Genomic DNA, 25,683 nt, shown 5'->3' on the forward strand with positions numbered 1-25,683 from the left:
CTAACGTACACTACCCATAAGCCCATGAGGAAGTCTGAAGGCAAAATGCGGAGGGATGGTTCAAGTAATGTCATTATGCCATTTGGAATCTCATTGGCAGCTGCTGTGATTCAGTCTGTTACAAGAGCCTGTGTATTGTTGATTTATGAAGTCCTGTTTTCTGTATTTGCAGTAACACAATGTACACATTATAAAAACACTGATAACATATAAAAATAGGTTTTTATTGTAGTAAGTAATTTTGCTTTCTTCACTGTAGTGGATTGTAGCAAAATGCGTGCAGATGCACTCAGTCAAAATGAATTGTTTCAGATAATATACAATTCTATTCCAGGCTGTTCTAGTGTTAGCACTTTTCTATAATAACGACAGATTTTACTTTAATGAGATATTTTAAGAGCACTGAACCAGTGTAAAATCTGGGATTTAGATAAAAATTCCAGTAGTAAACAAAACACACTTTAAACAAGGAGAAAAGGAAAGATAGTCTTTAAAGCCCATGGGTGATCTGAATACTTTTGATATGCAGTCCATTATTTCTCATCCGCTGTGTATTGTGTTTCTTTTCAGTCTTTAAGAGTAGCTGAACAATTTGTAAAAAAGTCATCACTAAATTTGCTGGTACCCATCACAATTCATCCTGTTGCAAAATAAACAGAAGTAAAATCTAGCTCAAGTTTAGCATTCAAAAGCCATTGCTTTAACAAAAAAAAAAACAAAAAAAAAAATTCTTCATATATAATATCCAAATATATATTTAAAATGAATGTTGCTTAAAAAAAAAGTCTACCAAAAGCCCTGTGGAATAGAAATCTCTTACTATTTAATTCTCCTACTGAAGTGGCGAGTTCCGACTTTGCTTTGTTGATAATTTACAGCCTCTAGCACTTCTGGGAGAGCCTGCATACCCAATGATGCACTGTGGCTTTACCTGCCCTGCGTGTCCCTATAAGACAATAGTGACATACAGGGTGGTAGAAAGAATCGCTGCACAATATCAGGAACCAGGCATCCGACATGCAGAAGATTCATGCCAGAATGTTGCATTTTAATAGAGCGAAGTTCAGAACGGAAATCTGGCAAAGAGGGAAGTATTAAGGGCCTGCTGTTGCAGAGTGCTTTTATTAGAATTGTTTTCTAGCGACAAAGTTACTTTTAAAAAATATATTCAAATAGGATTTGTCATGGCACAGGAAAGTTGATGTTTGTGTTCAACCACTTGACCTCTGGAAGATGTACCTCCTTCCTGACCAGGCCATTTTGTGCGATACGGCACTGCATTACTTTAACTGAAAATTGCATGGTCCTGCGACGCTGTACTCAAATAAAATGTATGTCCTTTTTTTCTCACAAATAGAGCTTTCTTTTGGTGGTATTTGATCACCTCTGCATTTTTTTATTTTTTACACTATAAACAAAAAAAAACGACAATTTTGAAAAAAAAAAAAATATTTTTTTTACTTTCTGCTTTAAAACATATCCAATAAAAAAAAAAATTCTTCTTTAATTTAGGCCAATATGAATTCTGCTACTTATTTTTGGTATAAAAAAAAAACCTCAATAAGCGTATATTGATTGATTTGCGCAAAAGTTATTAGGATCCACAAAACTATGGGTTATATTTATGGAATTTTTATTTATTTTTTTATCAGTAAGGGCAGCGATCAGCAACTTATAGAGACTGCGTTATTGCAGCGGCCAAAATCGGACGCTAACTGACAATTTTTGGGGACCAGTGACACATACAGTGATCAATGTTAAAAAAATATGCACAGTCACTGTACTAATGACACTGGCTGGGAAGGGGTTAACATCAGGGGCGATCACAGGGTTAACTGTGTGCCTAGCCAGTGCTTGTGTACTGTGGGAAGTCCTTTTACTAGGGAAAGGCATTGATCCATGTTCCTGCTTTGCGGGAACACAGGATCAACGCCTTCCCTAATGACAGAACGGCAATCTGCCTTGTTTTTTTTGCTGGTGGACATAAAGTCTGTGGTACAAACGGTATAATTAAAGTGATTGTAAAGGCTCTTTTTTTTAAAAATAAACAAACATGTTATACTTACCTCCTCTGTGCAGTTGGTTTTGCACAGATCACTCCAGACCCTCCTCTTCTTGGGTCCCTCTTTGCTGCTCCTAGCCCCTCCCAACTTTGGGTGACCCTCAGCCAGCAGATTGCTACAGGGGGCACCCAAGCCGAGTCAGAGCTCCGTGTATCCATTGAGACACGGAGCCCCGACCTGGCCCCTTCCCCTCTCTCCCCTGATTGGCTGACTGACTTTGACAGCCGCAGGAGCCAATGGCACCGCTGCTCTGTCTCAGCCAATCAGGAGGAGTGTCCTGGATAGCTGAGGGGATCGTGGACATCGCTGGAGAGAGAAGGGGCTCAAGTAAATAGGGGGGTGCTTGGGTAGCTGATGCACACAGAAGTTTTTTTTTATCTTAATGCATAGAATGCATTAGGATAAAAAACCTTCTGCCTTTACAACTCCTTTAACAGCACTTGCACGCCCCAGACCTGGAAGTGCAGGATCCATGTACTAGGTATGTGATCCTGCGCAGCAGAGCCACTGTATATGTAAGTTATGCAGTCGGCAAGCGGTTAACCACTTGCCAATCTGCCACTGTACATATACTGTGGCAGGTCGGCACATGCATGCACAATTACGTCAAGCGCCTGCTCAGGGTTTTGGAGCACCCTCCCCCCAGTGAGGATGTAATCGCTATGCGATCACATGACCACAATGTCAGCAAAGCGGTTATAAATTAAATTGATTAGATTTCTTAATTTTCAAAGAAATTACAACAAAAATTGCAACTTAAAAAAGCTCACCATGCCTCTTACTAAATGCCTCAGACTGTCTACTTTTCAAAAATGGGTAATTCGGGGGATATTTGTACTGTCCTGGCATTTTAGGGCCTCATGAAACTAGATAATTTTTTCAAAATTTTATAAATTAGAGATATTATTTATATATATATATATATATATAAAAATAACACATATACATGCATATACACACACTATAGTTTGTAGAAGCTATAACTTCCACACAAACCAAATATACACTTTTTGGGATTTTTTTTTTTTTTTTTTATCAAAGACATGTAGCAGAGTACATTTTGACCGGAATTTAGGAGGAAGTCTTTCATTTGTTTATGATCAGCAGATTGCAGGTGCAATGCAGACTGTCTGTGTAAGCTGCCTGCTCGTACCTTGTATGAGTAGGCAGTTACACACTGATAGGAAGTATCATTACACTACCTGGAGCACTCAACAGCACCCTGGTAGCTCATTGAGAACTACAAGCTGACAGCTGCAAAGGCTGTCGGTACTTTTAGTTCTCACATTCACAGAATGTGACAGTTAGAAGATACCCCCGCTCTGTCACAATGGGGGATGGGGGGTGCAGAGGCTGCTGCATCTGTAACATGTTACACCCTGAATAGGGTTGTAACATGCTACGAAAGGTGAACTGGAGGGACTTGGTTTCCCATTGTCCTCAGCCCATTCTGGGTAGCGCCACCCTTGAAGGGAGGCTGCATTGCACCTGCCTACAAGTGCACATCCTGGCATGTCACTGTACCTAGGCACTCATTTTATAGCTGTATATCTGTGTTAGATCTAGTTCTAAAAATGAATAATTTCAGAAAGATTTGGTGATGTCACTACTGTGCTGCTCACTCTTCTTGCTGGAGAGGAAGTTGTACCCAAGGACATGGAGTGTAATGCAATTTATCCTTTAAGAACCAATAAGAGTACTGGGAATTAAGAGGAGGCACAGGCCAAGTTTAATTTTAATTTTCACAAGAGAAATCAACAATCCCATATAAACATCAGCTACCAATGTCTCTGAATCAACTGATCACCTTGACAAGCAGATTTCACCCAAAATACAGAATTTTTCATCATATACTCAAGTCTGAATTAATCAGGTTTGTGAAAGGATGCCTGTCTTGCTAACATCATCATAATAATAATAATAATAATAATAATAATAATAATAAAAGACCCCACACACACACACACACACACACACACACACACACACACACACACACACATCAGGAAATTTACCCAGTACAACCAAGTCTGAAATATACCTTCTGATGTGCCTTTAGTTGAGTAGTAATAAATCCTATTCTTGCTGTTACAATCTTCACTATGTCTCTGGCATCTCTTGAGTTAAGGAGCTCACCTTCAATATTTCTCTGCAAGAGAAGGAGCAGATGTTTTTTTTTTTAATCAAGGTTTTAGTAAAAAATAAAAAACAAACAAAAAAAAAAAAACACAATGTCCTCACAGCCATCATAAATACACGTTATGATGGATGATTACAATAGTCATAGTAGGTTATCATTCCCTGACAGAGTGCGAAGTAGTATCTGTTAGGATAGAACATTAATGAAACCAGTAAAGAAGTGCCAGTAACAAAAGGGGATAATAATAGGATTTTTTAAAACAGCTTACCTGTAAAATCCTTTTCTTTCGAAGGACATCACGGGACACAGAGCCACAGTAATTACTGATGGGTTATATAGGTATCACTGGTGATTGGACACTGGCACACCCTATCAGGAAGTTCAACCCCCTATATAATCCCTCCCCCTTGCAGGGATACCTCAGTTTTGTAGCCAAGCAATATAGTGTATTAGAAGAGGGGCGGGACCTCTGTGTCCCGTGATGTCCTTCGAAAGAAAAGGATTTTACAGGTAAGCTGTTTTAAAAAATCCTATTTTCTTTCTCGAACATCACGGGACACAGAGCCACAGTAATTACTGATGGGATGTCCCAGAGCAATGCTACCTGAGGGGGGAGCAACTGCGACTAAGTAGGGTGCAATCAGACCTGAGGACCCTGTACCGCTGCCTGCAGCACACTACGCCCAAAGGCGATATACTCATGCCTTCTCACATCCACCTGATAGAATCTGGTGAATGTATGAACTGAAGACCAGGTTGCGGCCTTGCAGATTTGAGCCATAGAGGCCCGGTGATGCACTGCCCAAGAAGCACCAATAGCCCTTGTGGAATGTGCCCTGATCTGAAACGGAGGAATTTTCTGTTTCAAACCATAAGCTTGAATGATCAACTGTCGAATCCATTTAGAAATGGTAGCTTTTGACGCTGCCTGTCCTCTATTGGGACCCTCTGGCAGCACAAACAAAACATCCGTCTTGCGGATCTGAGTAGTTGCCCCTAGATAGGCCTTAACTGCTCTTACTACATCCAACGAATGTAGAGATCTCTCTTCCGGAGAACAGGGATCTGGAAAAAAGGAAGGTAGAACAATGTCTTGGTTTAAATGAAAATCAGAAACCACCTTCGGTAAAAAACTAGGATGAGGGCGTAGTACCACTCTATCCTTGTGTATAATCAAATAAGGCTCCTTACAGGAAAGGGCTGCTAATTCTGATACTCTTCTAGCAGAAGAGATGGCCACCAGAAAAATTAATTTCCTTGTCAACAAGACCAAAGGAATCTGACTTATTGGTTCAAAAGGCTGTTTCTGTAACACAGCCAGGACCAAATTCAAGTCCCAGGGGTTTAGGGGCGCTTTAACCGGAGGATTAAGACGCATCACCCCCTGCATAAAGTTTCGGACCAAAGAATGCGAAGCAAGTGGCCGCTGAAATAATACTGATAAAGCAGAAACCTGGCCCTTGATGGTACTCAAGGCCAGCTTCATCTCTAATCCCATCTGTAGAAAATCAAGGATTCTACCTATGACATATTTCCTGGGATGCCAACCTCTGGATTCACACCAGGTTATATAAGACTTCCAGACTCTATGATAAATCATCCTGGAAGCTGGCTTCCTTGCATTAATCAAGGTAGATATGACAGGACCTGAGAGCCCACGACTCTTCAGAACGTGGGTCTCAATAGCCAAACCGTCAAATTTAGCGTTTGTAAGGCAGGATGGAACACTGGACCTTGAGATAACAGGTCTGGGCGTACCGGTAGGGTCCACGGGGAACCCACCGTCATCCTTACTATTTCTGCATACCAAGTCCTTCTGGGCCAAGCGGGGGCCACCAGAAGTACCGACTTCCTTTCCTGCCTGATCCTGCGAAGGAGTCGTGGTAGTAGCAGAATAGGCGGGAATGCGTAAATCAGTGAGAACCGATGCCACGGAATCACCAACGCATCCGTCCTGCATGCAAGAGGATCTTTTGTCCTTGCCACAAATCTGTCTATCTTTTTGTTGAATCGGGATGCAAAGAGATCTACATCTGGAACCCCCCATCTTTGGCATCTGGCCCAAAAGACGTCGGGATGCAGAGACCATTCCCCTGGAAGTAACTGCTGGCGACTTAGATAGTCCGCCTGCCAATTTTCTATTCCCGGGATGAAAACTGCCGATATGCATGGCACATGCATCTCTGCCCAGACTAAGATCTGGTTCACCTCTTTTTGAGCAGCTCGGCTCTGGGTGCTTCCCTGATGATTGACATAAGCCACTGCTGTGGCATTGTCGGACTGGATCCTGACCGGACAACCCTGTAGCCTGATAGTCCAGGCTTTTAGAGCTAGATGTATCGCCCGGATCTCCAGAATGTTGATGGGTAAGGTCCTCTCTGTCTTGGACCATACCCCTTGGACCGCAGCCTGTTCCAGAACTGCTTCCCAACCTGACAGACTGGCATCTGTTGTTACCACCGTCCAGGTAACCGGTAGAAAGGATTTCCCCTTCTGCAGGTTTTCGGGTATGAGCCACCAATTGAGGCTCTGACGCACCGCATGCGACAGGTGCATCGGAAAGTCTAATGCCTGAACCTTCTTGTTCCAGGTCGACAGAATACTGTGTTGCAGCATTCTTGAGTGAAACTGAGCATAGGGAACTGCTTCGAATGAAGACACCATCTTCCCTAGTAGCCTCATACAAAGGCGGACTGAGGGACCCTTCTTGGTCCTTACTGTCAGAATCAGCTCTCTCAAAGCAGTGATCTTTGCCTGGGGTAGAAATATCTTCTCCTGGCTAGTATCTATAATCAGACCTAAATACTCCAGTCTTCTTACTGGTTTTAGGAAAGACTTTTCTAAGTTGAGGATCCAACCCAGGTGTTCTAGATACCTGACCGTGGTCCTCATGTTTCCCTTCAAAGAGGCTACCGACCGGTCTATCAAGAGCAGGTCGTCTAGGTATGCTATGACAGCTATACCCTGAGCCCTTAATCTGTCCAGAGGAGGAGCCAAGATCTTTGTGAACACTCGAGGTGCAGTGGCTATCCCGAAAGGCAGAGCCACAAACTGGAAATGGCGCCCTCCTACCTCGAAGCGCAGAAACTTCTGATGAGCAGGAAAAATGGGCACATGCAGATATGCATCTCTGATGTCTATTGATGCCAGAAATTCTCCTCCCTGCAGGGTGGGAACTACTGTTCGAATTGATTCCATGCGGAAGGATTGAATCCTTAGGAATCGGTTCAGATCCCTTAAGTCCAGAATGGGCCTGACATCCCCATTTGGCTTTTGGACCGTAAAAAGGTTGGAATAGAAGCCCAATCCCTGGTCCTTTGCGGGAACTATCATAATGACCTCCTGCGACAAAAGTCGCTCTAACGCTAGAAGGAGCGACTGCTTCTTCTCTGGGTCTCTGGGAACATTTGATCTGAGGAACCGAGGAGAGGGGAATTCCTGAAACTCCAGCTTGTACCCTAAGGTTACCGTGGAGATTACCCATCTGTCCTGGAAGTCCTCCTGCCAGAGCTCTGAGAACTGTCGCAGTCTTCCCCCCACTGGAGTGAGCGGGGGCGCCCCCTCATGCAGAGGTCTTAGTGTTTTGCCTAGTAGGCTTCTTTCCCCAGGACTTCTTTTGTCCCTGGGGTTGACTCTTGTCTCTGGACCCCGATGGAGGCGGCCGTCGAGACTGCCTGGAGGCTGAAGCCCCCGGCGCTGGGGAAAGAGTCCCGTTTGAAAGAGGGACGCTTACTCTTCTTGACAGGTAAGAGAGTCCTCTCCAAACAACCTTGCACCACAAAATGGAAACCCAGCCAGTAGCTTCTTACATGGTGCTTCGGCTGACCAATTTTTCAACCATAAGATTCTACGTATATGCACCAACCCCAGTGAAAGACGGGAGGTTTGCACGATAGAATCTCTAATGGCGTCAACCACAAAGCATAAGGCAGCTGGAAGGTTAGCAAACCCCTGGGCCTGCTGTTCAGGTAATACTTTGATGACCTGCTTAACATGGTCTCTTAAGTATTGACAGACTCCAATCGCTGCTACTGCAGGTTGGGCCACTGATCCTGCTAAGGAGAAAACATCCTTCAATAGGGATTCCATCCTTTTATCTACAGGATCCCTGAGCATCTGAGCATTGTCTACAGGACAAGTCAGGCTATTATTTACGGAGGAAATGGCGGCATCAATAGCCGGTATTCCCCACATTTTAATAAACTTTTCTTCCATCGGATAAAGTGTTGAAAACTTTCTCAGCGGAAAAAAACGTTTGTCTGGGTGATCCCACTCAGAATAAATAAGCTTTTCAAGTAAAGTATGAACAGGAAAAGCATGTGCTGCTTGGAAAGGTTTCAGTGACCCCAAAGCAGAAGAGGATTCTTTAGCAGTTTCAGGTATGGGCAACTTAAATGTGGAGCGGACCAATCCAGTGAGGATCTGCACTAAGACTTTCTCCTCTTGGGAAGTCGCAGAGGGTCCCTCTCCACCTGAATCCTCCGAAGAGGAATCATCCATCCCATCCCGATCCTCTGAAAGGGATTCATCTCCTTTATCCCAGAGCTCCTCTGTCTGAGGGTCTTGGGGAACAGAGGAAAGCCTAGTGCGTTTTCTTCCACTGAGTGAAGACATAATCACGGCCATTAATCTTTCCTCTAGACCATTAATGGTTGAGGAAAAAACCTCTTGTGTAATATATACAGGGGCTGAAGTGCCAGAAGCAGGTGTAGCCCCTGACCCCGATGGCTCTCCCTGGCTAGCCGTCCCTGGCCCATCTTTAGGGGGGGAGGATGCTGCCGACAGGGGGCCCTCAGAACCTGAACGAGATCCCCTAGTGTCTCTGGTTCCTGGGGTGCTTGAACCTCTTCTACCCATAGTGCAAAGCAACAAGGTGTGAGGTATACAAATGAACACTGCCCGCTGAGCGATGTAGTCTGGCTAAAAGCCTTGCTACCCAATGCTCAGTCTGGTGTTACTTCAGTAAATGCTGCCTAGGAGAATGCCTGTGTCCCACCTTACATGCGACTGTCAGCTCTGTGTCTCTCAGAAGGCTGAGTGCACCTGTACAGAGTGCCTCTAATAGCCTGCAGCTGGCCTGAGTGGGAGTCTAAGCACCTGTGCTGACGTCCCGCCCCCTCCCCTACCGCCCCCCCCCCCCCCCCCCAGTTTTGAAAAAAATGAGCGCTTCCCGCGCTGCCGACTCTCCTGTCATGCTTCCGGAGAAAGGCTGGGGATGGGGGGGGGGAGGGAGGCTGGTAACAAGATCTGCCTGAACGGCTATCTTGAGAGATGGTGGCCATTAGGCCACAGAGCCCGGGTGGTATAACCACTTTCTAGACCCCTGTGGCCCCTCTCTAGCCTGGGGGGGAACATTCAAACATGAGAAATCCCCCTTTCCACCTTACCTGTTTGCAGCCTGCTTGAGACGCTGGGACATAAACAGCGATTACAACACCTGAGACAGAGTCAGCATGTGTAGGTTTGTGCTCTTGGCAGCCCCCGGTGGTCACAATAGGCATAGCATGCATTTACCTTAAAGGAGAAAAGCCACTAGAACTCAAAAATTCTGTGGAATCTCCTCTTACCTTATCCAGCCGCAGGGTGCTGTTTACACAGACCCAATCTTCACCTCTCACGGTGGGCTCCGTTTGAAAAAACCGTCAGAGACTGGGGCCCCCATCAGTAGGGGGATCCAACAGTTCTGGGACCGTAAAGCACCTCGCCAGAAATTAGGAAGTTTAAAGCCATTTTCTGATCTGCGGGGTCCAGCTCTCTAAAAAGAGAAGCATTACGGGTAAAACCTCGTTTCTTCGGACACGAGGCCCGGGTACCATTCAATTCGGCCATGAAAAGACACTTTGAATGGATCCGGTTCGCCTGGCTTGCCCCAGTATAGGATCTTAGGATATTCCCTTTGGAGCTCAGCACAGGACATCTTTACACGTCCATCACCTAAGACACTGGCGTAAAAACTGAGGTATCCTTGCAAGGGGGAGGGATTATATAGGGGGTTGAACTTCCTGATAGGGTGTGCCAGTGTCCAATCACCAGTGATACCTATATAACCCATCAGTAATTACTGTGGCTCTGTGTCCCGTGATGTTCGAGAAAGAAAAGTGGGTCACAAAACTAACGGTAAAGACATGGACTCTATGGGTACCCCAATATAAGTGCATCGTAGCCAAACCTTTTTTTGGATAGAGTAGGGGAGTATTACTATACCGTTTCAGTTTTTTTTTTGCTGCCCATGTCCCTGCCGGGTATTTGTGCTGGGTACAACTGTCACTGAAACAGAAAGAGCTGTGAAATCCCCAAGTTTGATAGTTGTCATCAGAACAAAAGGCAAGGAGGAATCTTCAAAACAGGACACTTAGCTGAGGTGACAACTGTGTAAGGACTCATACACACACATATACGCACAGGGCCGTATATTAAAAAAAGAAAAAAAATACCTATTTCTGTGCCCAAGATTAACAGGTGTTGTGCTCAGCTGCCTGTACAAATGAATGACATGATACGTCTGTACACTGGTAAACGCAGATCTAAGCTTATACATGCACACAGGTATGGATGTACTGAAGAATAAATACATTAGTGTTTAGGTGCTATAGTGAAAGCTTTTCGCTGTAGAAATAGCGATGTGGCAGTAGTCCACTAGAAATGAAGCTGAAGTTTACTCCAATCATCTGTAATCCTCAGGTATGATATCCTCTATGGTAAGTGGACATCTCTACATCAACTGATCAACTAACAAGAAAGAGGACGCCTGACTGTGCAATAACTTCAAAAGAGAGTTCTGAGGAAGAGGGTCTTTTCCTCAAAATGTGTCAGCTTGTTCACTTTCTAGGGAGAGAGGTCCAGCCCACATAGAGCATTTGCACCTCGCGTCTAATGCCAATTTTGGTGTCTGTATATCCCTTAACATTTGTAGCCTTATGGCCTTTGTAAGTATATTAAAATAAAAAAGGCCAAAAAGAAATGCTTTTAAAAGGTAATGCATGAGGTATGGATGTACGCCCCTGGAGGCAGACTGTGTACACCCATGTCTATAGGCATGCATATACTCTCAAGATTTCCTCTCACTGCCTGTTGCGTCTCTGGGAAAGTAATGAAGGGAAATCTCCCCAACAGGAAAACAAAAAACTGACAGAAAAAGCTATTTTTTTCTAAACATACACTTTAAGGACTGGCTCACACCACAAAAATGCACTCCAGATCCATTCCGGATGCGTTTCTGCATGCACGTTTTTGGCACGTTCCGGGGCATTTTTTGATGCGTTTCCAGATACATTCCAGATGCTTTTTTATGTACTGGGGTCTGGTGCGTTTTTAATGCGTTCCAGTGCATTCCGGGGCGTTTTTGATGCGTTTTACTGCGTTCCAGTACAGTCCAGTGCAGGATGTGGTGTCAACTGGCCCTAAAGGGCATTCTACAGTGTGTGGGTTATCTTTAAATTATAATGCTAAATACATTATTTGTGCAGTGTTGCTGTGCATTCACGTGTCCTGTCTCTACTTTCCTTCCCGATCTAAAAGTTCACAGTGGGAAGAGCTGAGATTCCCTTCTGATGTATGCAAACAGAGGGAGGACACATGACTGCACAGAAGCACTGCACAAAGAAGGTAAGTAGCATTATAATTTTAAGAAAACACACACACTGTACTAAACATGGACCCAAAACAGAGAGGATCAAATTAATACATGTTTCTTTACAACCACCACTGGAGGAGAGGGAGAGGAAGATATATTATATATTTCATTTATTATGCCATAATAGGACAGTTTTTTTTTTTTTTTTTTTAAGGTTACAATTACTTTAACTGCTTGCCGACCGCCGGCTGTCAATTGACGGCCAGGCAGCACGGCTCTCGTTGCGGGAGGGCGTCATATGGGCCTTCCCAGCCCACCGGGGGGGCGCGCGCCCGCTGTGTCACTGGGGACTCGATGCGCGTGCCCGGCGGCCACGATGTCCGCCGGGCACCCGTGATTGCCCGGTAACACAGCAGGACCGTGGATCTGTGTGGGTAAAGAACAGATCCAGGTCCTGTCAGAGGAGAGGAGAAAGATGGTGTGTTCTTAGAATCACTCCCTAGGAACATAATTAACCCCTCGATCGCCCCATAGTATAAACTCCTTCCCTGCCAGTCACATTTATACAGTAATAATGCATTTTTTAGCACGGATCGCTGTATAAATGTGAATGGTCCAAAAAGTGTGTCAAAAGTGTCCGATATGTCCGCCGCAATATCGCAGTCACGATAAAAATCGCAGATCGCCGCCATTACTAGTAAAAAAAAAAAAAAACAAAAAATGCTTGTTGCAATTTTTTTTACCAAATAATATGTAGAAGCATACGTATTGGCCTAAACTGAGGAAAAAATTTGTTTAAAAAAAAAAAAAAATTGGATATTTAATATAGCAAAAAGTAAAAAAAAAATTGTGTTTTTTTTCAAACTTGTCACACTTCTCTTGTTTATAGCGCAAAAATAAAAACCGCAGAGGTGATCAAATACCACCAAAAGAAAGCTCTATTTGTGGGGAAAAAATGATAACAATTTCATCTGGGTACAGTGTTGCATGACCGCGCAATTGTCATTCAAAGTGTGACAGTGCTGAAAGCTGAAAAATGACTTGGGCAGGAAGGGGGTAAAAATTCACTGTATTGAGGTGGTTAAAGAGTGTTATATGTACCAAGGTCAATGGTTCAGTAGCCTAGTACTGACTTGAAAGATACAGTAAAGGTGTGAAAGGCTCATAATTTTTTGGAAATACATTAACAGACTACAAAAAGTTTTATACAAAAAAAAAAAAGGAGTGAAATTCAAGAGGAATAATATTCCTTCTAGCATGTATTCTGATTTAATGAAACAGGAGAGAAGACTTGATTCACAGAACTTGCAGCCTTAAGTGACCCGATTTATACTTTTTTGGCAAATAAACTCCTTTAAATAATAATGCGTTTTAGTGTGTTGTAAATGTAAACCTTACCCTTTTAGACCCATCATAGGGATATAATTTCACAGTAGGATAGGCTCTGATGCCAGCCCTTTGACAGATATATCCAAACTGTTCACAGTCCACTTTTCCAGTCTTTACCTTCCCTTTAAGGAGCTTTAAAACAGTAAAGAAATAAAAGATTAGGGTACACTTTGTACATATTTGGTACTTTTGGGGGGGGCAACTGGTTTTGAGAGGCACCTGCTCCCACTTCCGGACAGATCGATGTGGCAAAGTTCAGCCCCCCCTGCCTTCTGGGACATATCACAGGTCCCAGAAGACTGTGGTACTATTCACAAAGTGCAGTGTGACTCTTCACTGACACTTTCCCATACCCAAGATGCTGGAGCCTGCACCCGAAGACGATTGAAAAATCATCTCAGGTGAGGGCATTGCTGGTTCCCTGGACAGGTAAGTGTCCTTATAAAAGCAATAAGAAAAGGGGGGGCACCTAAGTGCAGCAATAGAACAGGCTGGTTTATTAACAAGGGAGTGTTTTTAATCCCTTGTTAATAAACCAGCCTGTTCTAAAACTGCACTTGAGTGTGAAGAAAAGGGGGGAGAGTGTCACCTAAGTGCAGTATTAGAACAGGCTGGTTTATTAACAAAAAATTAAAAACACACCCTCGTAAATAACTGCTCAAAATGCATATTTGGTAAACCTGCGTTTATACCTTTAAACTGAACATTGACTGACTGCTCAAATGCATATTTGGTAAATCTGTTTGTCACCACTGTTTCAACTCCATCTGTAGCCATGCTCACATTATATCAAAGTTTATTTAGCCATTAAAGTGGGGTTCCACCCAAAAAAACAAACATACCTGAAAAATTCTAAAAAAAACAAACAAAAAAAATTTGGATTTTTTTTTTTTTTTTTTTTTACTTACCTCTAAATGCCTGTTGCTAGGTGGTCCCTCGTAGTCTGCCTCTTCCTTTGCCTGGGCTGGTGACATCACTTCCCCCTCGGCACAAGAAGGGCTCCACTCTGTTCCCTCCCTCCTGTCAATCATCTGGGACCCATTACAGGTCCCAGGTGATTGAGCGGTCAATCACGGCGTGCGGCGTCGCTCGCGCATGCGCAGTGGTTGCCAGGCTGTGAAGCCACAGCCCGGCACCCACAGTTGAAATGCCGGCGCCGACGAGCGGAGGGGGGGGACGAGCGGGGCTTCGATCCCCCGCATCGCTGGACCCAGGGACAGGTAAGTGTCCAATTAAAAGTCAGCAGCTGCAGTATTTGTAGCTGCTGACTTTTATTTATTTTTTTTTTTTATGGACCCCCTGGGTGGAACCCTACTTTAAGTCTTACCTAAATTATGGGCTCCCTTATCTTTACAATTTTGGCCTTTTAGTCCCCTTGCAGTTTGATTGTGGTGTGAAAGTTATGCTCTGCTAGCTGTGTTCCTAATATGCCCTCTTAATTAATTGCCAGATTCTATCCACACCCAACACACGGTATAAAAACAAGGCCTTCTTTACGGGGGAACACATACAGGGGGCTGCACATACAGGGGGTTCTTCCAAAGAAGTGGGGTTCTTTAAATAAGTGGCACTTTTGCTCTTGCACTTCAGCGATTTGCACAAAGCAAACTACAACAGACAGCAGATGACCTCATTTCCAAATTATCTCACCTTCCTCTCTGAAACATGCACTCTTTACCTCTCCTCCTTTTCACAATTGCTGCCTCTCTCCTCAAACTCTCTTTTCTTCACCCCTCTGTTCCATCCAACAATCTGTACATATCACCCTTACTTCTCCCCTCCCCCTATTACTGCACTTGTCACCTCTTTCTAACTCTAAGCTCACTTGCTAACAAACCCCCCAGGATACTGAAGCATGTCCCCTCATACAAATCATATTCTCATATTACCTCCCATACTCTTCTGCTTCTCCTAACCGCTGGAGATATTTCCCCAAGCCCTGGGCCTCCCTTATTTAACTGTGCCCAACACACCCATCACCCTACACCCTCTGGCAGTAGTCGCAATCTACGCAATTTAGTCTCCATTCCTCTTCTTCCCAACACCAGCCTCCTTCTCTCCTGCGCCCTCTGGAACGCCCGCTCTGTCTGCAACAAACTCACTGCTGTTGTCACTAATTCCTTCAATCTACTTGCTCTCACAGAAACCTGGCTCCATGAATATGACACCCCTTCTCCTGCTTCCCTATCCCAGGGTGGCATTCACTGGACTCACTCACCTAGGCCTAATGGACGCAAGGGAGGTGGAGTGGGATTCCTCCTATCCCCCCCAATGCACCTTCCAGGTTATTCACTCTCCTCCCTCTTTTTCTCTCTCATCATTTGAAGCCCACTGTATACGTCTATTCTCTCCTACTTCCCTAAGAATTGCTGTGATCTACCGGCCCCCTGGACCACTATCAACTTTCCTTGATGAGTTTTCTGCCTGGCTACCCTACTTTCTCTCTTCAGAAATTCCCACAATCCTTCTCGGTGATTTCAACATCCCTGCTAATACAAATACTCCTGCTACTTCTAAACTTCTTAGTCTAACCTCTTCATTTGACCTGAAGCAATGGGTACAGGCTTCTACTCACTCTGATCGCAACAACCTTGACCTTGTATTCTCCTACCTATGCACTCCATGCAACTTCTCAAACAATTCTTTTCCTGTCTCAGACCATCACCTTATTAGTTTCTCCCTCCCCCTGTCTTCCACCACCTTTCCCTCCAATCGCCTAACCATCACCCGTAGAAATTTTCGCAACTTCAACTCCTCTCTCCTCTATTCTGCTACTGACCACCTCTATGACAAAATCTCTCCCCTCTCCTACCCCAACTAAGCCACGTCCATCTACAATAAATCCCTGTCCTCCACCCTGGACGAGCTCGCTCCCCTCACTACACACAGAATCAGGCCTCGACCCCTACAACCCTGGCAAACAGATGACACTAAAATTCTCAAAAAATGTAGTCGCGCTCTTGAGCGTCTGTGGCACAAGACTAAGTCTCTCAAAGACTTCAACCAATACAAAAAATACTAATTCTTTCCTCCACACTGCGAAGCAAACCTATTTTACAACTCTTATTAACACCTTCTCATCTAGTCCCCATAAACTTTTCTCTACCTTCAACTCTCTACTTTGTCCTCCACCCACTGACTCACTCACTGCCCAGGAGATCGCTAATCGCTTCAAAAACAAGATTGATACAATCCGCGATGAAATCTCCACTCTACAGGTATCTCCCCAGCTAAGACCCCATGTCAACAAGTACAACTGACACTCCCCCTATTCAAATCTGCTACTACAGACAAAGTTGTTAAACTCCTTTCTATCGCCCACCTAATCACCTGTTCCCTGGACCCTATTCCCTCTCATATGCTACGGTCGCCCTCTGACTCCATCCTACACTCTCTAACCCACATCTTCAATCTCTCCCTCACCTCTGGCGTCTTACCCAATGCTCTAAAACATGCACTGGTCACCCCCATACTTAAAAAGCCATCCTTGGACCCTACCGATCTTAACAACCTACGCCCTATCTCCTTGCTCTCCTTTTCCTCTAAACTCCTTGAACGCCTGGTTTACAACCGAGTGACCACCTCATTAAAAACAACCTTCTTGATCCCCTTCAATCTGGATTTCGCCCTTAACACTCCACAGAAACTGCGCTTTTAAAACTCACAAATGACCTACTAACTGCAAAAACCAACGGACACTATTCTGTACTCCTACTTCTTGATCTTTCAGCTGCCTTTGACACAGTTGACCACCCCCTTCTCCTCAAAAAAACTTTACTCCCTCGGTCTCCCTGACTGTGCTCTTCAGTGGCTCTCATCCTACCTATCGCAACGCACCTTCAGTGTCACTTACAATTCTACTTCCTCCACTCCTCTTCCCTTCTTTGTCGGGGTCCCCCAAGGTTCTGTTCTTGGACCTCTTATTTTCAATCTACACCTCTTCCCTGGGTCAGCTTTCAATATCATTTCTACGCTGACGACACACAAATCTATCTCTCCACCCTTCAACTCACTCCATCAGTCTCCTCACGCATCACTAACTTACTAACAGACATATCTGTATGGATGTCACACCACTTCCTCAAACTCAACTTGTCCAAACCCAAGCTTATAATATTTCCTCCCTCATGTGCCTCTTCCCCTGAGTTGTCTGTCAAGAGCAATGGCACAACCATCCACCCGTCCCCACATATCAGGGTACTAGGCGTTATCCTGGATTCTGAACTCTCCTTTCGGCCCCACATCCAATCACTTTCCAAAGCTTGCTGCCTCAACCTCTGCAACATCTCTAAACTACGTCCCTTTCTAACCAACTAAACCACAAAGCTCCTGATTCACTCCCTGGTTATCTCTCGCCTCGACTACTGCAACTCCCTCTTCATTGGCTTACCTTTAAATAGACTATCCCCCCGCTGCTGCCAGACTCATCCACCTTACAAACCGCTCAGTGTCTGCTATCCCTCTCTGCCAATCCCTCCATTGGCTGCCACTCGCCCAACTAATTAAATTCAAAATACTAACAATAAGTTACAAAGCCATCCACAACTCTGCCCCCAGCTACATCACTAGCCTAGTCTCAAAATACCAACCTAATCGCCCTCTTCTTTTCTCCCAGGACCTCCTGCTCTCTAGCTCCCTCATCACCTCCTCCCATATCCGCCTTCAGGATTTCTCCCGAGCCTCGCCCATCCTCTGGAATTCCCTACCCCAATCTGTCAGACTGTCTCCAAATTTATCCACTTTTAGGCGATCCCTGAAAAGTTTCCTCTTCAGAGAAGCCTATCCTGCCTCCATCTAACAACTGCACTATTTTCTCCATTAGCCCATCCCCCACAGCTATTACCCTTTTGTATAACTTGACCCTCCTTTCTAGATTGTAAGCTCTAACGAGCAGGGCCCTCTGATTCCTCCTGTATTGAATTGTATTGTACTGTTCTCCCTAATGTTGTAAAGCGCTGCGTAAACTGTTGGCTCTATATAAATCCTGTATAGTAATAATAATAATAATAATAATAATAATAATAAACCAGCCTGTTCTAATACTGCACTTAGGTGACACTCTCCCCCTTTTATTCACACACAGCTGGCCAAACTCTGAGGACAGCAGCCGCTGGTGCACAGTTCTACCCCTATGATGTATATGGACTTGTTTGGTCACTTGATTACCACAAGTGCCTTTTATATGCGTTTGCATGCTTGCTGGGCATTGACCCTCTGTGTGGCAAAAAACACTTATATAATAATATTACAAGTATTTGTAGCTGCTGTCTTTTAATGTTTTGGGGGGAGACTAGAGCTCCAGCTTGAATTTTTGGCAGGATCATCAGGTATCTTTCGCTACAAATAGCAGGATAGCAGCAAAGTAAAAAAAGGACAATGCTACATAAAAATAGGATTTTTTAAAACAGCTTACCTGTAAAATCCTTTTCTTTCGAAGGACATCACGGGACACAGAACCACAGTAATTACCGATGGGTTATATAGGGTATCACTGGTGATTGGACACTGGTATCAGGAAGTTCAACCCCCTATATAATCCCTCCCCTTGAAGGGATACCTCAGTTTTGTAGCCAAGCAATATAGTGTATTAGAAGAGGGGCGGAACCTCTGAGTCCCGTGATGTCCTTCGAAAGAAAAGGATTTTACAGGTAAGCTGTTTTAAAAAATCCTATTTTCTTTCTCGAACATCACGGGACACAGAGCCACAGTAATTACTGATGGGATGTCCCAGAGCAATGCTACCTGAGGGGGGGGGGAACAATGACCGAGTAGGGTGCAATCAGACCCGAGGACCCTGTACCGCTGCCCGCAGCACACTACGCCCAAAGGCGATATCCTCATGCCTTCTCACATCCACCTGATAGAATCTGGTGAATGTATGAACTGAAGACCAGGTTGCGGCCTTGCAGATCTGAGCCAGAGAGGCCTGGTAATGCACTGCCCAAGAAGCACCAATAGCCCTTGTGGAATGTGCCCTGATCTGAAACGGAGGAATCTTCTGTTTCAAACCGTAAGCTTGAATGATCAATTGCCAAATCCATTTAGAAATGGTAGCTTTTGACGCTGCCTGTCCTCTATTGGGACCCTCTGGCAGCACAAACAAAACATCCGTCTTGCGGATCTGAGCAGTTGCCCCGAGATAGGCCTTAACTGTTCTTACTACATCCAACGAATGTAGAGATCTCTCTTGCGGAGAACAGGGATCTGGAAAAAAGGAAGGCAGAACAATGTCTTGATTTAAATGAAAATCAGAAACCACCTTCGGTAAAAAACTAGGATGAGGGCGCAATACCACTCTATCCTTGTGTATAATCAAATAAGGCTCCTTACAGGAAAGGGCTGCTAATTCTGAAACTCTTCAAAGGACCAAAGGAATCTGACTTATTGGTTCAAAAGGCTGTTTCTGTAACACAGCCAGGACCAAGTTCAAGTCCCAGGGGTTTAGGGGCGCTTTAACCGGAGGATTAAGACGCATCACCCCCTGTATAAAGTTTCGGACCAAAGAATGCGAAGCAAGTGGCCGTTGAAATAATACCGATAAAGCCGAGACCTGGCCCTTGATGGTACTCAAGGCCAGCTTCATCTCTAATCCTAATTGTAGAAAATCAAGAATTCTACCTATGACATATTTCCTGGGATGCCAACCTCTGGATTCACACCAGGATACATAAGCTTTCCAGACTCTATGATAAATCATTCTGGAAGCTGGCTTCCTTGCATTAATCAAGGTAGATATGACAGGACCTGAAAGCCCGCGACTCTTCAGAACATGGGTCTCAATAGTCAAACCGTCAAATTTAGCGTTTGTAAGGCAGGATGGAACACTGGACCTTGAGATAACAGGTCTGGGCGTACCGGTAGGGTCCACGGGGAACCCACCGTCATCCTTACTATTTCTGCATACCAAGTCCTTCTGGGCCAAGCGGGGCCACTAGAAGTACCGACTTCCTTTCCTGCCTGATCCTGCGAAGGAGTCGTGGCAGTAGCAGAATAGACGGGAATGCGTAAATCAGTGAGAACTGATGCCACGGAATCACCAACGCATCCGTCCTGCATGCAAGAGGATCCCTCGTCCTTGTCACAAATTTGTCTATCTTTTTGTTGAATCGGGATGCAAAGAGATCTACATCTGGGACCCCCCATCTTTGGCATATGGCCCAAAAGACGTCGGGGTGTAGAGACCATTCCCCTGGGAGTAACTGCTGGCGACTTAAATAGTCCGCCTGCCAGTTCACTATAAAAATAAATAAAAACTGCCGATATGCATGGCACATGCATCTCTGCCCAGACTAAGATCTGGTTCACCTCCTTTTGAGCAGCCCGGCTCCGGGTGCCTCCCTGATGATTGACATAAGCCACTGCTGTGGCATTGTCGGACTGGATCCTGACCAGGCAGCCCTGTAACCTGAGAGTCCAGGCTTTTAGGGCTAGATATACCGCCCGGATCTCCAGAATGTTGATGGGTAAGGACCTCTCTGTCTTGGACCATATCCCCTGAACCGCAGACTGTTCCAGAACTGCTCCCCAACCTGACAGACTGGCATCTGTTGTTACCACCATCCAGGTAACCGGTAGAAAGGATTTCCCCTTCTGCAGGTTTTCGGGTATGAGCCACCAATTGAGGCTCTGACGCACCGCATGCGACAGGTACATCGGAAAGTCTAATGCCTGAACCTTCTTGTTCCAGGTTGACAGAATACTGTGTTGCAGCATTCTTGAATGAAACTGAGCATAGGGAACTGCTTCGAATGAAGACACCATCTTCCCTAGCAGCCTCATACAAAGGTGGACAGAAGGACCCTTCTCGGTCCTGACTGCCAGAATCAGCTCCCTTAAAGCAGTGATCTTTGCCTGAGGTAGAAAAACTTTCTCCTGGCTTGTATCTATGATCAGACCTAAATACTCCAGTCTTTTTACTGGTTTTAGGAAAGATTTTTCTAGGTTGAGGATCCAACCTAGGTGTTCCAGATACTTGACTGTGGATCTCAAGTTCCCATTCAAGGAGGCTACCGACCGGTCTATTAATAGCAGGTCGTCTAGGCATGCTATGACAGCTATACCCTGAGCCCTTAGTCTGGCCAGAGGAGGGGCCAAGACCTTTGTGAACACCCGAGGTGCAGTGGCTATCCCAAAAGGCAGAGCCACAAACTGGAAATGGTGCCCTCCTACCTCGAAACGCAGAAACTTCTGATGAGCAGGAAAAATGGGCACATGCAGATATGCATCTCTGATGTCTATCAATGCCAGAAATTCTCCTCCCTGCAGGCTAGAGACTACTGTGTGGACTGATTCCATGCGGAAGGACTGAATCCTTAGGAATCGGTTCAGATCCCTTAAATCCAGAATGGGTCTGACATCCCCATTTGGTTTTTGGACCGTAAAAAGGTTGGAATAGAAGCCCAATCCTTGGTCCTTTGCGGGAACCATCATAATGACCTCCTGCGACAAAAGTCGCTCTAACGCTAGAAGGAGCGACTGCTTCTTCTCTGGGTCTCTGGGGACACTTGATCTGAGGAACCGAGGAGAGGGAAATTCCTGAAACTCCAGCTTGTACCCTAAGGTTACCGTAAAGATTACCCATCTGTCCTGGAAATCCTCCTGCCAGAGCCCTGAGAACTGTCGCAGTCTTCCCCCCACTCGAGTGAGCGGGGGCGCCCTCTCATGCCGAGGTTTTAGTGTTTGCCTAGTAGGCTTCTTCCCCCAGGACTTCTTCTGTCCCTGGGGTTGACTCTTGTCTCTGGACCCAGATGGAGGAGGCCGTCGAGACTGCCTGGAGGCTGAAGCCCCCGGCGCTGGGGAAAGCGTCCGTTTGAAAGAGGGACGCTTACTCTTCTTCTTACCAGGTAAGAGAGTGCTCTTCCCACAAGAGATTTTCTTGATATAGTTATCCAAGTCCTCTTCAAACAACCTTTCACCACAAAATGGAAACCCAGCCAGCAGTTTCTTACATGGTGCTTCGGCTGACCAATTTTTCAACCATAGGATTCTACGTATATGCACCAACCCCAGGGAAAGACGGGAGGTTTGCACGATAGAATCTCTAATGGCGTTAACCACAAGCATAAGGCCGCTAGAAGGTTAGCAAACCCCTGGGCCTGTTGTTCAGGTAATACTTTGATGACCTGCTTAACATGGTCTCTTAAGTATTGACAGACTCCAATCGCTGCTACTGCAGGTTGAGCCACTGAACCTGCTAAGGAAAAAACATCCTTCAATAGGGATTCCATCTTTTTATCTACAGGATCCCTGAGCATCTGAGCATTGTCTACAGGACAAGTCAGACTATTATTTACGGAGGAGATGGCGGCATCAATGGCCGGTATTCCCCATATTTTAATAAACTTTTCTTCCATCGGGTAAAGTGTTGAAAACTTTCACGGCGGAAAAAAACGTTTGTCTGGGTGATCCCACTCAGAATAAATTAGCTTTTCATGTAAATTATGAACAGGAAAAGCCTGTGCTGCTTGGAAAGGTTTCAGTGACCCCAAAGCAGAAGAGGATTCTTTAACAGTTTCAGGTACAGGCAACTTAAATGTGGAGTGGACCAATCCAGTAAGGATCTGCACTAAGACTTTCTCCTCTTGGGAAGTCGCAGAGGGCCCCTCTCCACCTGATTCCTCCGAAGAGGAATCATCCGTCCCATCCCGATCCTCTGAAATGGATTCCTCTCCTTTACCCCAGGACTCCTCTTCCTGAGGGTCTTGGGGAACAGAGGAAGGCCTAGTGCGTTTTCTTCCACTGAGTGAAGCTGTAATCACGGCCATTATTCTTTCCTCTAAACCATTAATCGTTGAGGAAAAAACCTCTTGTGTAATATATACAGGGGCTGAAGTGCCAGAAGCAGGTGTAGCCCCTGACCCCGAAGGCTCTCCCTGGCTAGCCGTCCCTGGCCCTTCAAGGGGGGAGGATGCTGCTGACAGGGGGCCCTCAGAACCTGAATGAGATCCCCTAGTGTCTCTGGTTCTTGGGGTGCTTAAACCTCTTCTACCCATAGTGCAAAGCAACAAGGTGTGAGGTATCCAAAATGAACACTGCCTGCTGAGCGATGTAATCTGGCTAAAAGCCTTGCTACCCAATGCTCAGTCTGGTGTTACCTTAGTAAATGCTGCCTAGGAGAATGCCTGTGTCCCACCTTACATGCGACCGTCAGCTCTGTGTCCCTCCAAAGGCTGTGTGCACCTGTACAGAGTGCCTTTAATAGCCTGCAGCTGGGCCTGAGTGGGAGTCTAAGCACCTATGCTGACGTCCCGCCCCCCCCCCCCCCCTATACCACCCCCCCCCCCCCCCCCCCTTTGAATTTCGAAAAAACAAGCGCTTCCCGCGCTGGCCGACTCTCCTGAAATACTATGGAGGAAGGCTGGGGGAGGGGGAGGAGGGAGAGAGGCTGGTAGTGAAGAGCATGCCTAAAAAACGGCAATGGCGGCCGAGGGATCGGTGCCCGAGCGGTATAACCACTTTCTAGACCCCTGCTCTAGTCTGGGAGGAACATTCAATCATGAGAAATCCCCCCATCCATCCTACCTTGGAGCCGGAGCGCTGTGAAAACTTGTGCAGCATGAACACTTGAGACAGACATCAGCATGTGAAGGTATGTGCTCTTGGCAGCCCCCGGTGGTCACAATAGGCATAGCATGCATTTACCTTAAAGGAGAAACCTACTAGAATTAGAAAATTCTGTGGAATCTCCTCTTACCTTATCCAGCCGCAGGGTTCAGTTTACACAGACCCAATCTTCACCTCTCACGGTGGGCTCCGTTTGAAAAAAACGTCAGAGACTGGGGCCCCCTATGAATAGGGGGATCCTGCAGTTCTGGGCCTGTAAAGCACCCGGCTAGAAATTAGGCTAGAAAACCATTTTCTAATATGCGGGGTCCAGCTCTCTAAAAAGAGAAGCGTTACAGGTAAAACCTCGTTTCTTCGGACACGAGGCCCGGGTACCATCCAATTCGGCCTAGAAAGGACACTTTGAATGGATCCGGTCTGCCTGGCTTGCCCCAGTATAGGATATAGGATAATCCCTTTGGAGCTCAGCACAGGACATCTTTACACGTCCATCACCTAAGACACTGGCGTAAAAACTGAGGTATCCCTGCAAGGGGAGGGATTATACAGGGGGTTGAACTTCCTGATAGGGTGTACCTGTGTCCCGTGATGTTCGAGAAAGAAAAAGAGTTTTGTTCTCATTTAAAAAATAGAAAAAAAAAAAAGGGTCAGTCAGTCATACTATTGGGCATTTCTTTATACAGAGTAATGGCTGTCTACCTACTATAAAGCCAACGCCTCAAGCAACTCACTGAGCCAGCTAAGGCAGGAGGAATGTGCCTAAACCCCCAAGGACCATCACATTTTGTATTATTGTACTATATGGCAAAACTAAAGAAATATGATTTTGTACCTAGAAAGCTGCAAATATTACTTCTGAGCATTAAATGTTTTTTTTTTAATTTTTCAAAAAAAGAAGCTCCTGTACTTTAAGCGATGGGTGTTTTGCTTCAGATGTGAACAGGGGCCATTGAAATGAATGGGATTTGTCTTGTTGGGCGTTTTTAGAGCTGAGGCTTACAGCAGAAAAACACCCAAAAACACCTAGATGTGAACAGAGCCTTAGGGAATCCAATAAACAATTCAAGTAAACTGGTTCACTATATACACAGTAGATGAAAGCTGCATTGTAGAGCTTCGCTTACCCTAGCCACAAATTCAAATTCTGGAGCAAAGCTTCTACATGGGCCACACCACGGAGCATAGAAATCTATAAGCCAGTGATCTTTTCCACTCAACACCTTCTCATCAATGGTTTCAGGTGTAAGGGAAGCAGTCAATTGAGGCAGATATCTGTAGGGAAATATAAAAGTTGAAAGGAAATTATTCAAACCCAGTCAGGAGGTTGCTCAGCTTTTTGTGATTTCCGATCATTAACACAGAGAAGGTTTTCAGGCACACACACAGAGGAAAAAAAACGTACCGGGATTCGGACCTGTAAATAAATACTCTTGCGCTTTCACTAACCACCTACCTTATATTATTATATTCCTATTTGTGCTAAATAAGCTAGATTTCCCAGTTACTAGATTTAATACAAGGACCCTTTTTCTCTGTCAACATCATGTTAAAATATACCTAATCAGATCTTGAATACTCTACAAAGGCTACAGAACCAAGCTTCTGGAGCATCTTGGGGGACCCAAATCTCAGGGTGTTCTTAATACACCCTGCTGAGCAGCAGGGTGTATTAATGAGTCAATTAGGTGAACATAATCAAAAGTGAAAACAATCTATATAATCTAGCAATATGCAAAGAAAATGTGAGTGTGTGTGTGTGTGTATATATATATACACATATACATACATACATACATACACATTTCTCAGTGCATGTGTCCATATCTTCATACACATATATATACACACATATACACACTTCTCAGTGCATGTGTCTATCTTCATAAGTGACAAATCCAAAAGAAGTGATCAAGCACACCACTTGTCCTCCACTGGTCTCTCTATGTGCTCACCTC

At 45.1% G+C, this 25,683-nt stretch overlaps 1 protein-coding gene across 1 annotated transcript in view; it reads right to left on the reverse strand.

The window, feature by feature from the left end:
- Positions 1 to 203: 203 nt before the first annotated feature.
- DNAJC10 (DnaJ heat shock protein family (Hsp40) member C10) overlaps positions 204 to 25,683 on the reverse strand; it is a 130,101-nt gene continuing 104,621 nt past the window's right edge. The window contains exons 20-23 of the mRNA XM_073633737.1: positions 24,853 to 25,000; positions 13,175 to 13,297; positions 4,105 to 4,212; positions 204 to 640 (exon numbers count right to left, since the gene is read on the reverse strand). Coding sequence (XP_073489838.1) covers positions 629 to 640; positions 4,105 to 4,212; positions 13,175 to 13,297; positions 24,853 to 25,000 — 391 coding nt within the window. The 3' untranslated portion in view covers positions 204 to 628. The remainder of the gene's footprint in view (positions 641 to 4,104; positions 4,213 to 13,174; positions 13,298 to 24,852; positions 25,001 to 25,683) is intronic.

Source organism: Aquarana catesbeiana, linkage group LG06 (assembly GCF_042186555.1).
Source record: "Aquarana catesbeiana isolate 2022-GZ linkage group LG06, ASM4218655v1, whole genome shotgun sequence".
NCBI classification, from domain to species: domain Eukaryota; kingdom Metazoa; phylum Chordata; class Amphibia; order Anura; family Ranidae; genus Aquarana; species Aquarana catesbeiana.